We start from the raw sequence: 14,973 nt of genomic DNA, 5'->3' as shown, positions 1-14,973 counted from the left end.
GCATCTAAGAGGCCACAAAAGCGTCGGCGACGGTGGTATAGTGGTTAGCATAGCTGCCTTCCAAGCAGTTGACCCGGGTTCGATTCCCGGCCGTCGCACTCTTTTTTTCTGTTTTTTACTTATTACGTACAACGGGAGGTTTACAAATAATTTTTTATTGCAACCTTGTCCACGAATGCACGAATCTGCAAAGAGAAAAAAAAATTATCAGCTTGAAGCAGCTAAATCGCTTTTGTCCGCACAGCTCACCTTTCAGATGTTCGGATTCTCAAGTAGAATTCTGCGCAGGCGATGAGAAGTCAGCATCATAGTTGACTGCAAAAACAAAATGTGGGTTTTTTTTTTTTTTTTTTGTTTAGCAGATGTGCGTGATTGAGTGGGCCATTGGACCTAATGCACATCTGCTGAGCGAGCGCTTTCGGAAGTAGCTGCGTGTATTGGTCACGCGCACAATATGACAATATGCCATTCACGTAATTCATATTAGTAGAACTGTTAGTTCATTCATTCATTCATTCATTCATCAGTGTTCAGGAGTATCCCCATGCAGGAAAGAAATTTTGAAGCGTCCTCCATTCAGGTGAATCATCCGCATACATGAAAGGTACACCAGAAAAATAGTAATAAAGAAGCACGGCACTATGTGGTGAGCAGAAAGGTAGGAGCAAGTGTGCAGGCGCTTTCTCGACGATAAGTTCCCAAGCAGCTCATGTGACTCTCTAGAAAGCACGCTATTGTTCGTTAAAAGGGGGTGGGGAGAGAAGAAATGGCAGTACGCAGCTGCACCGGCCTTTTTTTTTTTTTCTTTATTGCCGGTCTTCGACGTACACATACGGCATAAACAGATACACTTCATAATGGTAAAAGCAATGACCGTCTTGGGCCCTTGCGAATAGTTAAAAACACTTGATTACCGCTAGTTCATCCAATATATGCATCCATTCGGGTGGTTCTGTTCTCGTTTTATAAGCTTCACGCAGATATAGCACGCTTTCAATGAAATGCTCTCTCGCAGGATGAGGTACAATCTCTGAGGCCACGCGCGAGGGTTTATAGCCCCGAGAACGCCCTAGAGGGACGCTGCGAGCGCCGCTCGCGTGACGTCAGGGCACGGACTCGCGCCTATCGTCTGCTGCAGTTCGGGCGGTGTCCGGGAGGGCGGGCGCATTCTGCAGTGTTTTCTCAATACTTGTATACTTATGACGGGCCTCTGAAATATATATTTTACGACGTCTTCGTTCGCGAAAATGTAATAGGTCATAATAGGAAAAAAATAGGTCTCACCGAGATTTGAACTCGGATCGCTGGATTCAGAGTCCAGAGTGCTAACCATTACACCATGAGACCCCACACCTTTCCGACGCCGGGAATCGAACCCGGGCCTCCTGGGTGAGAGCCAGGTATCCTAACCACTAGACCACGCCGGAACGGGTGGCGCACTGCTCAGAAAGAAATTTGTCGACTGCTCAACAAAAGGAGGCATTGGATCAACCATTTCCCCAACCTTTTCAGTCTCGATGGTGCTGGTGTTGATGTAATGGATTTTTCTACTTGAATAGTCCATCTGTGATTGGCACGGCGTCCGAAAAATCCTGCGTTTTCCCACAGAGCGGCCATGCAACGTCCGAATCCTTTAACGAATTCTAGTTTACTGCACGTATATTCATTCTTTCCACGAACGGTGCGAAATAAACATGCCTCCAGCCGACTTCGGCTGGAAGCATGTTCCATTGTGGAACGCTCGTCTTCGGCTGCTTTCGCTTATGCCCTGAAGGCTCACCTGTCGACAATTTAATTAGTCAGAAAACACTAGTTCTTTTGTTTTCTTCTTGTCTATAGATGTAAAGATTTCCTTTATTGTCTTGTATGCGTATGTTTTACCCTGCATGTTTTCAGAAGTGACTTAAATCCTGTATTTGTACACGAAACCTGTCCTACATACAGTCTTCCATATTCGGCCGGTGGATTTAAAAAATTTCCTGTCCACAAACGACTCCTCTAACCGAGAGCAAACATCGCCCACACGGTAGCATATTGTAGTGTAAGTTGTTTGAGATGTATTTGAACATCGGCACTTACCTCTATTTTGTAGAATGAAGCAGAAACTGCTTTCGGCTACGAGCACAGATTTTGCAGACGGGAGTTAAAGGGGTTGGGACACCAAATTTTGAGGCTGTAAAAAGTATGTTGTAGGCGGCTTCCGTATGCAAGGACACCCACAGCGAGGTATTCGACGCTGCAAACATTTCAAAATAATTTTAATTCAGCTCCAAAAAGTCATTAAAAGCTCCTTCTCGTGGTCGAGACCCATCGCTAGCGCGGCAGTTATGACGTCACAGCGGAGGAACGAAAATATTGACGTCATAGCACACTAGCACAAAAACGTGACGTATGGTGAGTAGCGCTGAAATGCCGATAACGGAGCCTGCTGAGCCGAGCGACCGAGCATAGCCTCCACTATGACCGAGCTACAGGCATATAGAAATCCTTTCTTAGAAGGGGTAAGGCGTGCAGACTCGGACACAAGAGGAGAGAAGTGGGCAACACGAACGTCGCACGGCGGCCCACGAACGGCTAACTACGTGCGGCGACGGGCCTTTACACGTTGAGTGTAACACTAGCCGGCCGACTCCGAAAGGGACCAGGATATGCGGCATTCGTGTTGTCCGCTTCTCTCCTCGCATAGTTCGGCAGGTCGGAGCGGTCTCTCGTTCGCTTGGCCTTTCTCAATGTGAAGGCCCGTCCACGTTACCGGCACGGAAACTCGCCGCACGCCGTTTGCCGTTCGCGGGCCCCTGTGCGACGGCGGTTTTGCTCGCGAACGCGAGATTTCCTTGCCGTAGAGAGGACGGGCCCGGGACCAATTTGTGCGGCAGCCGTACGGCGAAGCGGCCAATCAGCGAATGAGGAGTGGTCACTCTGGCACCGACGGCAGCCTCACCGCCTCTGATCGTTCGGCGCCGCCGATATCGTCGCTAGGCCTTTTCCGGTTCACTTCAAAGCTAAAGCGTAAGGCGCTTCGGAATGAATCACCGACTCTCACAAGCCGCAATATTTTCCTACCATGGTTGTTGCTCTTCGCAATAATTATAATAATCGTGACATGCCCTTCGAATTGCCAGTTGTTTACCTCTGCTGGCAGAGCACGCGTGTGCGCGAGCAGACGACGCAGCATAGTTTTACGTCACTATTTTTGCGACACACGTGACCAAGCCGTGTTGCGTTTCCTCTCCTATGACGTCATAGCATCACCCGGAGCCCAGAAACCGAAATCGAAATCGCTCGGTATAATAATGGTATTATTAAATTATTTATAGGGTATCTATGAATTCCGCGGTGTGTATCGTGCTTCCTGGAGCAGTATGCAACGCTTCAATTGAGGAACGCATGAACGAAAATTTTCATGTCTCCACCCCTTTAAGCTGCTGATCCGAGAGTTTGCGCCATCTAGCGGACGGCGAGGAAAACAACTTCTCGGCTCGAGAGATAGGAGAGAAGACCGCTTGCTTCGAAGATGAAGCAGATGCAGTAGTTTGCCAGCCCGTCGAAATGAATGTTGCAAAATATTAGTGGCAGACGAACTGCATTTTCGAAGCAAGCACGCTTCTCTCCTATCACTCGAGCCGAGTTGTTTTCCTCGCCATCCACTAGATGGCGCAACCTGTCGGATCAGCGGCGTGGCTCCGTCTCCAAGATCTGCGCGCTCGTATCCGAAAGCAGTTTCTGCTTCATTCTACAAAATAGAGGTAAGTGCCGATGTTCAAATACATCTCAAACAACTTACACTACAATATGCTACCCTGTGGGCGATGTTTGCTCTCGATTAGAGGAGTAGTTTGTGGACAGGAAATTTTTTAAATCCACCGGCCGAATACGGAAGACTCTGTATGTAGGACAGGTTTCGTGTACAAATACAGGATTTAAGTCACTTCTGAAAACATGCAGGGTAAAACATACGCATACAAGACAATAAAGGAAATCTTTACATCTATAGACAAGAAGAAAACAAAAGAACTAGTGTTTTCTGACTAATTAAATTGTCGACAGGTGAGCCTTCAGGGCATAAGCGAAAGCAGCCGAAGACGAGCGTTCCACAATGGAACATGCTTCCAGCCGAAGTCGGCTGGAGGCATGTTTAATTCTCGCACCGTTCGTGGAAAGAATGAATATACGTGCAGTAAACTAGAATTCGTTAAAGGATTCGGACGTTGCATGGCCGCTCTGTGGGAAAACGCAGGATTTTTCGGACGCCGTGCCAATCACAGATGGACTATTCAAGTAGAAAAATCCATTACATCAACACCAGCACCATCGAGACTGAAAAGGTTGGGGAAATGGTTGATCCAATGCCTCCTTTTGTTGAGCAGTCGACAAATTTCTTTCTGAGCAGTGCGCCACCCGTTCCGGCGTGGTCTAGTGGTTAGGATACCTGGCTCTCACCCAGGAGGCCCGGGTTCGATTCCCGGCGTCGGAAAGGTGTGGGGTCTCATGGTGTAATGGTTAGCACTCTGGACTCTGAATCCAGCGATCCGAGTTCAAATCTCGGTGAGACCTACATTTTTTTTTTTTTTTTTTCCTCCATGCATACCCATACCGCCGTGCACCCACCGCAGTTTTAATTCGTTGTTCCCGTTGTCTGCTTATCAGTACATGGTGCACGCGTGATATTGTTTGTTTTGTGCGCCTAACGGACAGCCTGAATATTCCCAAACCACAACAGCAATCAAATAGTGACAGTGCATTCCGCATTTTTCAGTGCTACAGCAAGCATCAGTTGCTGTCTCCCGTTGGGCAAGCGTTTGTGTGCAAAATCGACAATAGTTGGCGCCACAATCTCCAATTTAACGAAACGCGCGAAGTTTGACAAGGTCGCACAGTACAACGAGTTCGTTATATTCATCTTCAGAAACGCAGCGTGAACCAGCGTATACAGGCGTGAACGACGGCAACTGTCCCGAGTTCGTGTGTGAATATGCGTGAAGTGGCAGCGGGCGTAAGAGGCCGGAGCACACTGTTAGTCGCTAGTCGGAGCGTTCAGCATTGTTGACTCGCAGCATGTGGTTTGACTGATTAACAGTACAACGTTTCAAAGCAATACTGGGGCTATGATCTATCTAGAACATCTGGGTTTCTTTTAAAAGGTCCCCTGACCAGATTTTCCCGCTCTGTATGTCCTCATTCTTTGCGTTTTACCCGCCTTGAAATGTCGCCGTACCAACTAGCTCGGACGCAGAACGTAGTTCAGATTTGGGCAGAGAAGCTATGCGCGTACACGCAGTGGCAGTCATGTGTCTGCAAAGCATCAAGCGGCTACTTTGCGCGAAAACAGCTGAAACGTCAAACGGAAGCCCGCGCTGCTTTTCTCTCCAGGCAGCTAGAGAGCCAATGCCACCCGCACAAACGCCTCGACGCTAGACGCACTGCCCGTAGAGTTGCACTATAGGTGTTCTGTGGTTGCACTGCCTGCTGACCCATTACGGCGCGTGACTTCGATAAATCCTCCATCGAAGAACGCATAGAGTTTGGAACTCTGGCGCTGCAGTCGTCGACCCACCATGGCAATGATGGGAAGTACATGGATTTGTCTGATCTTCGTGCACGCGGATTCAGACCTTCTTGCGGCTTTGTATGTTACGCTTTATGCGCCTTCACTGTCGTAAATTTCACAGCAGTCTATACACTCCGAAGTGCAGAAGACGCTGCGAACACGCACAATCGCTGCTATTGTCGAGGTGGCCAAATCAAAACGCGCCAAGCGTCTTAGCGGAAAGAAATGTCGCTGTCTAATTACACTCAGATTATTTTTATTGTAGTGTTCGGTAAGTTTAAGGGCATATTATATATGCGGTAACAGAGACAATACATGTCGTTGAGAGTTATGTTGTCTGGCAAACCGGAAAACGCGGCGCGAAAGCGCCGCTCCTTTTTTTCGTACGGGTGCTCGCGCGTCGGCGGCAAGGCGGGCGTTTGCCGCCCGTCGCGTTTTTCGCTCGCGAAAAACGCGCCATGCGGTTCCAGCTTAAAGCCGCCCGTCGCGTTTTTCGCGAGCGAAAAACGCGACGGGCGGCAAACGCCCGCCTTGCCGCCGACGCGCGAGCACCCGTACGAAAAAAAAGGAGCGGCGCTTTCGCGCCGCGTTTTCCGGTTTGCCAGACAACATAACTCTCAACGACATGTATTGTCTCTGTTACCGCATATATAATATGCCCTTAAACTTACCGAACACTACAATAAAAATAATCTGAGTGTAATGAGACAGCGACATTTCTTTCCGCAGTGTATTTATCAAGCTTAATTGCAAGCAGCATTGTTGTGTGCGAAACTGCGACTATGTACCTTTCGCATGCTGAGAAGCCGTTGCTTGTTTACAACTTCACATATAAAAAGGAGGGTCGGCCGCTTACTACCGAGCAGAAGAGGCGATTGCTACTATTAAAGGGGATGCTGATACTGAAGCAAGAAAAAATGCGGGTCAGGAGGTACATGTGGGTGCGGCTTGCCTGGTTGAGAAGAGAGCGAGCACCATACACTGGTAATATTATTAGCAAATTGTCTTGCCAGTATTAGCGATGAGACACGACGCTTCTCCACTTTAGTTATTAGGGCCTCGTTGAAGGTTGCTTTGTTCATTTTAGGTGAACACGATGCGCGAACCAACACGATGCGCGAACGAAATCACGGTAGCACATGTTTTCCTTGACGCGCGCGCCAGTTCTGCCGAGAAAAAAAATAATTCCGCCAAGGAGGTTCCGTCGAGGATGGATGGATGGATGGATGTTATGAGCGTCCCCTTTGGAACGGGGCGGTGGGTTGCGCCACCAAGCTCTTGCTACTATGCTGCCTGATATCCTACCTAGGTGAACCGATGAAAAAAGAAAAGAAAAAAACACTATGAACTAACACGTCCAAATTTTCTGATCCCCTATTGCGAACTGTGTTTTTGTACGTCTCCGTCTTTTGTCGTTTCCCTACTTTTCTTCCACCAATCCTCCGATCGCCTCTTACTAATGAGATGCGCAGAGAGCAGGGCCATCTGGTGGCAAAAAAAGAATCAAAATGCCACGTGACCAAATGCCACGTGACTTACCTGAACTCTGATTAGCGGACGCGCCGCGCGACGCGTTTTTGTCTTCTCCGAGCAGCAGCACGCGGCGGCGCGATTTCGTGACGGATCATGCTGGGCACGCGTCAAAATGACGCGCGCGTCCCACCATCCGCGCGTCAATCGCGCCTGAAATCGCGCCATGCGGTTCAAATTGTGTGCCCGTATCCTGCCATCGGACAATTTTAATAATGTTTACTGGATTATTCATTACGCAGTACATGGTTGAAAATGCCCAGTTTACAAAGCTACAAAGCCGTTTGAGGCCAGAATGACGAAGTTTGGGCAAATCTATGTACTTCCCTTAATTTCCATGCTGGTACTTACAACCGCTCTCTTTGCAGCTCACTAACGCCAGCGTTCTCTCTAGTAATTATTGTACGAAGCTCTATGGCAGCACGCGCAATACCGCTACTCGAAGTACGCCGTGCAGCGAAAAAAAAAAAGGAAGAAAGAAATTATTATTGCGGAAACTATCGAAGATGATTGTCAAAGTGAGTGAAAAGCTTATGCGGACAGTGAAATATCGAATGGACACACCAACTTTGACTGCACGCCGCAGCATATGGAGAAGCACTCGTGTCACATCAGAGATAAATGCTTGGATAAGTTGACTTAGCATGGCTGCACGAAACAGACGCCAAACGACATCCGCCAAGAAATATATGTAGGTGAAGACGGATCAATGCCTAAATGCCAGGCTACGGCAGCATCAGATCTAAGTAAGCAATGAAAGCAATGTCATTTTGCGATTCATTGCGAGGTCTGCAAGTGCATTCCGGATTTTGACGCACGCACTGCAGTTGCGAGAAGTCAGGTGGGTCGATCTGATCATAGAGAAGAGGATCGTCCATGCTCGGCGAGAGCTATGCGTACGCGTGGCATCAATTTATCATCTAGAGAATTTCGGCTCATAGATGGGAATGCGCAGTATCACTCAAAATTAAGTATTGCTTATAAAAAATGGTGCCTAAAACATCGACGATGATTGCCAATGTTAATAATTATGGGCCTTTACGTACCAAAACCACGATCTGATTATGAGACACGCCGTAGTGAGGGACTCCGGAAATTTGGACCACTTGGGGCTATTTAAAGTGCACCTAAATCTATAGTACACGGGTGTTCTCGCATTTCGCCCCCATCGAAATGCGGCCGCCGTGGCCGCATTTCGATGGGGGCGATGTCGCGACCTCGTGCTTAGCAAGCCCAACACCACAGCCACTAAGCAAACACGGCGGGTGATGACTGCTAATGTAAGCGAATGTCCGAACGCCTCGAGAACGCTTATTCGCTTAATTAGATTAATTATGCGCTTGAAGGCGTATATTTGCTGCAGCGAGGATATTTAGGTAGTAGTAGTAGTAGTATATATGTATAAAACTTTCATTCAGCCCAAAATTACAGGCCCAGCATATCGACCGCCTGGGCGGCCAGTCGACGCTGTTCTTCCCCCTCAGCGCCAAGCCAGTCGAGCCAGGTGGTGATGGAAAGGGAAGAGGGAGGACAGAAACATGATTGCTGGGCAGACGGACAGTGGAAGAAGCAATGGGATAGGCCCGCATAAGTAGAGGGGCAGCTGGGACAGGAGGGGTCGGAGCGATATCGATAGAGAAAGAGGCAGGAAGGGGTAATCAATGCATTCATTCGGATGTGCCGCAGAAGGCGAGCTGCCGGCACAGTGGGTGATGGATGACGGGGAGGGCAGAGGCGCTTGTTGAGACGGAGCTGGAGGTAAATTTCCTTGATGGTGCGGCGCAGAGAGCATCCCACAATCCTCCGAGGAGGGAATGGACCAGGGGATCAACGGTGCCTGGTTAAAAACGTCATGGGCGAGGTGATGGGCCAGCTCATTGCCGTTAATCCCAGAATGCCCAGGGACCCAGCGGAGGAAAACGGTGGAAGACTGCAGTGAGGAGACCACTCGTCCGACCTCCTGTTGGATTGAATGGGTAGAGTACGGCTCTGTATGTGGCGGATGGCGGATTGGAAATCGGAGTATATCGTATACTCTGGGGGTGAGGGAAGGGAGGGAAATTATTGTAGGGCATTGGGAATGGCAAGGACCTCGAGAGAGAGAGTGCATCCGGAAGGTGTAGGTATGGCCCAATGGTGTGGGCCTCAGGTGCTGCGAGGTGGGGATTGTAGATTGCGTAGCCGCAGGAACCTCGAGAAGCTACGAGAGAGGCATTCGTGTAGGCTACTCCCTGGGTAGTAAAGAGGGGGGAATGGTGCTGCGCGGCCTCGTGACGACGGCCGGCTTGCAGGACAGGGGACATATTTGACGGGAGGGGGAGGATGCGAAGATTGGGAGCTGGGGTGGATATTGGAGAGGTAAAGGTGGGAACTGGAATGGGAGAGATACCCGCCTGGGCCAGTAACCACTGACCCTGATGGGTAAGGGAAAGCCGGGCAAGCTGGGAGTCACGGTGGAGAGAGAGAAGAGAAGGGAGAGGATTGAAGAGGCCTGTGGCAAAGAGCGTAGTGGTAGAGGTGGTCATAGGGAGGCTGAGAGCTGCCTTGTAGAGGCCCACAAGGGCGGCCTCGAGGGTGTTGAGTGTGATCGAAGGGAACGTAAGGTACAAAGTGTAGGAGCTTATTGAGGGCGAGCGCATGGGCAACTCGGCACGCATGAACATCATGGAGACTCGAGCGCCGAGTAGCCACGCACCGTAGGAGATGAGTTACCGAGTGGCAGGTCGTGACAGCGTGGTGGGGGGCTTGCACATTATTAGCTGCATTCAAAGGGAAGCCAAGAACTTTGCATTGGGGGACAATAGGAATGGGAGAGCCAGAAATATGGAGGGAGATTAGGGCGTTGTGGGAGCGCTGGTGTGAGGAGTAGTTAAGGAGAGGCTCGGATTTCTCCAGAGCAGGAGACAGGGCAGCAGTGGAGAGAAATGAGTCGCTGAGATCTAGGCCACGTTGCAGGTTGCCCTGTACGTGGCCGGGAGAACCAGGCGAACACCAGAGGGTGATGTCGTCGGCATAAAAGGTGTGGCGGAGGTCAGGAATTCGGGCCAGTTGGGAGGTGAGGGGGGTCATAGCAAGATTAAAAAGGGTAGGAGATAGAACAGCACCTTGAGGATTGCCACAGGTGAGGCGGTGGGGGTCGGACAGATGAGTGTCTACTTGAAATCGAGCCACTCGGTTAGAGAGTAAGGAGCGGAGATAAGAGTACATGCGGTTTTCGCAGCTCAGGGAGGAGAGTTGAGACAGGATGTGTTCGTGGCACACACCGTCGAAGGCCTTGCGGGCTTGAACGGTCACAAGAGCGTGGATCTCGTTGGGGGTGAGTGAGAGAAAGGTGTGCTGGAGGATCAGGAACATGTCCTGTGCGCAGATGCGGCGTTGAAAGCCGATAAGAGAATTGGGGAAGGACTTTCTCAGCTCAAGAAAATCAGATCGAGAGGCGAGTCAGAGCCATTCGCTCAAGGGTACTGCCAACGTTATGGAGATAGGGCGAATGTTAGAAAGGGAAGGAGGTTCTCCCGGCTTCGGAATCATAGAAATAAGGGAGGATGTCCAGGAGATAGGCAGGCAGCGGTTGTCCCAGGCATTGTTGAAAGTCTGGAGCAGGAATTCATTCCTTGGCGTGGTCAGGAAGGTTGCGGAGTGTGGTGTATGTGATGGCGTCCTCACCTGGAGCCGAGTGAGTAGCATTAGCAGCCGGGGCAGCTTCGAGCTCCCGGAGTGAAAGGGCGGTCCAGGTCTGGTTGAGGATCGCCCGAGTAGGTTGGGTAGGAAGGTGTGTGAGGGGGCGGGAAATACAAAGAAGTGAGCTTGTCAAAGACATCAAAGGGAGTCCCCTTAGTGAGGGCCTTTGCTAGAGTGGGAGCAAGGGCAGGCATAGTACCTCAGAGAGATCTAAAAAGGGACCACGTGGATCGCGAGTGCAATGCGGAATCGAGGCCGTCACAAAGCGCACTCCAACGAGAATGCTCGAGGGACGCGCCGTGGGCAATCCGGGAGGAAAGTTGTAATGGGTATTTTGGGATTGGGAGCGAAAGAAGCCGACGCCATAAACGGAGAAAGTGAGCATCCGGGTTTGGGATTGGGTGAGGTGAGCCAACGCGACGGCTACTGATCGAAAGCGCTGCGGAAGGTGCGCGACTTCCAATCGTCGTAATATTCAAAGGAAGCGGAAAGGCGATTAGTGCGAAATGCGTGCCAGTTAGTGTGAGCCTACCAATGCAAGCCTACCTACCCCACGTTGCTTAATTTCCAACCTTGCTCGAACCTCTGATCTCATGCACAGGATTGCATTGCCGAAAGTCGAACTAGGAACTATCATCCCTTTCCAAATCCCTCTCACGACGTCGTACCTATTGTATTTCCAGAGTGCCCTATTTTTCATCACAGCTGCATCCTTGCTACCTTTAGTCGTTACACATTTTTTATTGGTACTTAACCTCATTGTTTATCTGCACGTCAAGATATTTGTACTCATCCACTACATCCAGCGTATCCTCCTGTATCATATGCTCGCCGCCCTGATTATCATTAAAAATCATAACTGCCGATTTTTCGTTACTAAACTTAATCTATCTCCCTCTTTACCGCAAATGTCCATCACTTCTTGCAAATCTTCCTTGTTGTCAGCTATAAGTACTATATCATCCTCGTGCATCAGTCTTGGTAATGGCTGTTCAATCTATTCTCATTGCTTGAAAAAAAGAAAAGTTGAAGCCAAGTCTCCCTTTCCCTTATATACCATGTTCATCCTGCTTAGTCTCCAGCCAGCGGGGGCTTTACCGTCCATTATCGTTTTGCTCACTACCTCTTTCAGTGTTTGCTTAGACTTTGGGCCTAATGTCCTTAGTAACATAATTTGGATTCCATCAGGACCTGTCGACGTGCTACTAGGAACCCTCTTCTCTGCCTTTTACCACTCTCGTTGTTCAAATGGAGCCACTGCACTAAGCGGTCTATCCACGTCATATAAACTACATGCAACGTTTCTTTGATCTTTAAATGTTTCTGTCATCATTGTTCTTATATATTTCATTGCGTCATCCCTTTCTAGACGAATACTTTGAGCTGCAACTATAAGCCTCTGCTCTAGGCTAGTCTTATTACTCAAGGAGTTAAGATGTTTCCAAAATTTGTTAGCTGCTTTTCTATTCTTTTTGTTTACTTCCGGCAACAGTTGGGTCCACTTTCTTCTAAACTTGTCATTGATCAAATGGGATACTTCCCTTCTACAGTTTAAGAAGTTATTCCATTTTGTGTCTACATCAGCTTCAAAATATCTGTGTTCCCTGGAGGCTTCCTGACGTTTCCTTACGGCTTTCTTAACCTCCTCATCCAACCAGCTCTTGAGTTTACGTCTTTATTTCCCTTTTGACCTGACTCGTACCTCAGCAAGCTCTAGCTCAAATAGCCTTGTTAAATTTGCGTATGTCCATTATGTTTTAGTATCCCCAGAAATCACTTTCCCAATTTGTTGGATTGCTATTTCCAGTTGCTTTTCCAAGTAAACAATTCCAGCTAGTTGTTCATCTTGCCTCCTTCCAACTTTCGTTTCTCTTCTAAAACTCAGTTTGATACGTTTGTGATCACTACCTAGACTTCTGGAAACATATTCACTTATGTTCATTACCCCTAGCCTATCACACATCATATGCGACATTAGTGCATAATCTATCGTCGAATGCAAGCTCGCCATCCCTACCTCCTATGTTATGTTACATATAACTTTTACATATAACTAAGGCATGCCTTTCACACATATCCAGCAACACGTTGCCTGTTGAGTCTGTGCGCCCGTCCATATCTCCTTTGTGCACATTCATGTCTCCTATTATAATTATCTCGCACCCTCCTTTTTGCTAATTAATGTCACTTGCTATGCATTCTACCATTTTTTGTATTCCTGTTTGGCATTTGCTCCTGTTCAGAGGTATACAAAGCCAGGTAGTGTCTGCTCCCCTGCTACTTTCCCTTTTAGCCATAAATATTCCTTGCATTTCTGTTTGACCATTTGCCAATTCATACCTTTATGAATGAACGCCCCAATTCCCCCCCCCCCCCCTTGCTGCCCTCTGTTGTATTGCAATATTCCCATGCATAGTCAGCATTACAGGGTGTTTGCTCTATATGTCCCTAAGATGTGTCTCCACAAACCCGCATACCATCGGCTCCTCCTGCCTTAGCTGCTCTTCGATTTCCTCCCACTTCAGCCTATATTCCTGCCACCTCAAATGTTAATGTGCCCTATGTCTGAATTGGCACTGGTGCTCGTACTTGTATTTATTCGCCTACAGGCTCTACGTTTCTTGAACCTTGGTGCCTCTCCGGGTCCGTCATTGTCTACGCTGGTGGCCTCAGGACTCTGCCTCCTCCACTCCCCCCCCCCCCCCCCAAATAAATATATATCGTTGCTTGGATAAGCGTTGCAAGCATAGCAAGCATAAACTTCTGTCGCCGCCTGCAGGCCGCTGCAGAAAGCAGCCGGCCAGGAAGGGCTGCCGCGTTGTCGAGCGCTCCTCTGGAGCACGCGCCAGCCCTGCGAGGAACGCTGCTTTCCGCAGCTGCCTGCAGGCGGCGACCGGTCCAGAGCGTGAGGAGACTCACGAGCCAGACGGCGACGCATATGGCGCAGAAGAGCACGGACGGCATGAGCATGTTGAGGTAGTCGACGAGCACGTCCCGGCAGCCTTGCTCGTGGTACTTGAGGCATGCGCCGGCCGAACTCTCCACCACGCAGCACGTGCGAGGCACGAACGTGCGCGCCGACGAGCTGGCCGCCACCCTGCGCGAGGGAGATCGAGAGGTGTCCCCGCTTGACGTTTCGCATCCACGAAGACTACTTTCTGTGTTTAGTCAGACTTGTGAGGTAATCTAAGCCTGTCAAAGCTCTCTCAGCATTTCCGCAACAACATGCATTGGTCACATGGTTGGAAGTACTTGCTATAAAGCGTTGTTCTTTCTTTAGTCGACCCGGCATTAATTAATGCACAAGTGTGCTTATGATTTGCTCTTATCTCTTTCTTTCCATCTGCCCTGCGGCCGTGATTTCGGGCATGGCCTGCCCACTACTGTCCCAGCCTGTGCTCGAGAACGGGGTTATGGCACCCGCAATACGCTCCAGCTGCATTTGTCTACTAACACCGAAAACCTATGTCCTCGTACGCCCATCCCCGCCACCCTCCAAAAAAAGAAAATGAGTACGAGGATACCCGGCATAAACCTACGCGCGACAACACCTGCCCGCAAGACACCACCTATCTCCCTGGCAAAATGCGAGCCCCCTCCCCCCCTTACCTAAAAAAAAGGCAGTGCCACTGGCTTTCTCTCTCCTAGTGTTTTTTTTTCTTCCTTCATCGTTATTCTGGACGCTCAAATTCCGCCATATTGTCAAATTCCTCCACGTTTGCATTTTGAGCTAATCGGAGGCCGCCCTGTAAGCCATTCAGAGCTGACGAGCAGTGCTGTAACGGGACTGTCCGATTCCGCTGTGTTAGCGTTCTGAGCCACGCGAGCCATTCAGGGGGAAAATGATGGCGGCGAATCTGACAGTACAGCGTGCCGGTCCCTTTCAATCACGCGACACACGAGCACAACGCACATGCGTCCCTTTCCTGCCAGGTCGGCGCCCGTGGTGGCCATGGTCCAGTCCGTGTAGTTGCGGACGCCGCAGCACTTGAACTCGCGGTGCAAGCTGTCGAGCTTGTCGCGCGACGAGGCGTCCACGAAGTACTGGTACATGGCGTACTTGAGGTCCTCGTCCACGTCCTGCCGGGCGCGCATCACGTACCGGTGCACGACGAGCGCGCTCAGCACCACGTTGGCGATGACCACGAGCGCCATGGCGTTGTAGACGGCGCAGCCGCGCGCGCCGCGCTCGGCCGACAGGCCGCCCTCCTTGG

General features: G+C 49.8%; 1 protein-coding gene and 5 non-coding genes across 6 annotated transcripts in view; 3 read left to right on the top strand and 3 right to left on the bottom strand.

Moving 5' to 3' along the window:
- The first annotated feature begins 26 nt into the window (after window positions 1-26).
- TRNAG-UCC (transfer RNA glycine (anticodon UCC)) lies at window positions 27-98 on the top strand. The gene has a single exon. It is a non-coding gene; the product is annotated as a tRNA-Gly (tRNA).
- Window positions 99-134: 36 nt separating this feature from the next.
- LOC126533048 (uncharacterized) overlaps window positions 135-14,973 on the bottom strand; it is a 17,430-nt gene continuing 2,591 nt past the window's right edge. The window contains exons 2-5 of the mRNA XM_050180251.3: window positions 14,673-14,973; window positions 13,679-13,856; window positions 250-315; window positions 135-185 (exon numbers count right to left, since the gene is read on the bottom strand). The exon at window positions 14,673-14,973 is cut by the window's right edge and continues 94 nt beyond it. Of these exons, the coding sequence (XP_050036208.1) occupies window positions 253-315; window positions 13,679-13,856; window positions 14,673-14,973 (542 nt within the window). The 3' untranslated portion in view covers window positions 135-185; window positions 250-252. The remainder of the gene's footprint in view (window positions 186-249; window positions 316-13,678; window positions 13,857-14,672) is intronic.
- On the bottom strand, window positions 1,276-1,347 carry TRNAQ-CUG (transfer RNA glutamine (anticodon CUG)). The gene has a single exon. It is a non-coding gene; the product is annotated as a tRNA-Gln (tRNA).
- TRNAE-CUC (transfer RNA glutamic acid (anticodon CUC)) lies at window positions 1,356-1,427 on the bottom strand. Its single transcript has one exon. It is a non-coding gene; the product is annotated as a tRNA-Glu (tRNA).
- TRNAE-CUC (transfer RNA glutamic acid (anticodon CUC)) lies at window positions 4,403-4,474 on the top strand. The gene has a single exon. It is a non-coding gene; the product is annotated as a tRNA-Glu (tRNA).
- On the top strand, window positions 4,483-4,554 carry TRNAQ-CUG (transfer RNA glutamine (anticodon CUG)). The gene has a single exon. It is a non-coding gene; the product is annotated as a tRNA-Gln (tRNA).

This window comes from Dermacentor andersoni, chromosome 7 (genome assembly GCF_023375885.2).
Source record: "Dermacentor andersoni chromosome 7, qqDerAnde1_hic_scaffold, whole genome shotgun sequence".
NCBI classification, from domain to species: Eukaryota; Metazoa; Arthropoda; class Arachnida; order Ixodida; family Ixodidae; genus Dermacentor; species Dermacentor andersoni.
The sequence above is the reverse complement of the archived record's forward strand: the minus strand, read 5'-3'. Positions and strand labels throughout refer to the sequence as shown.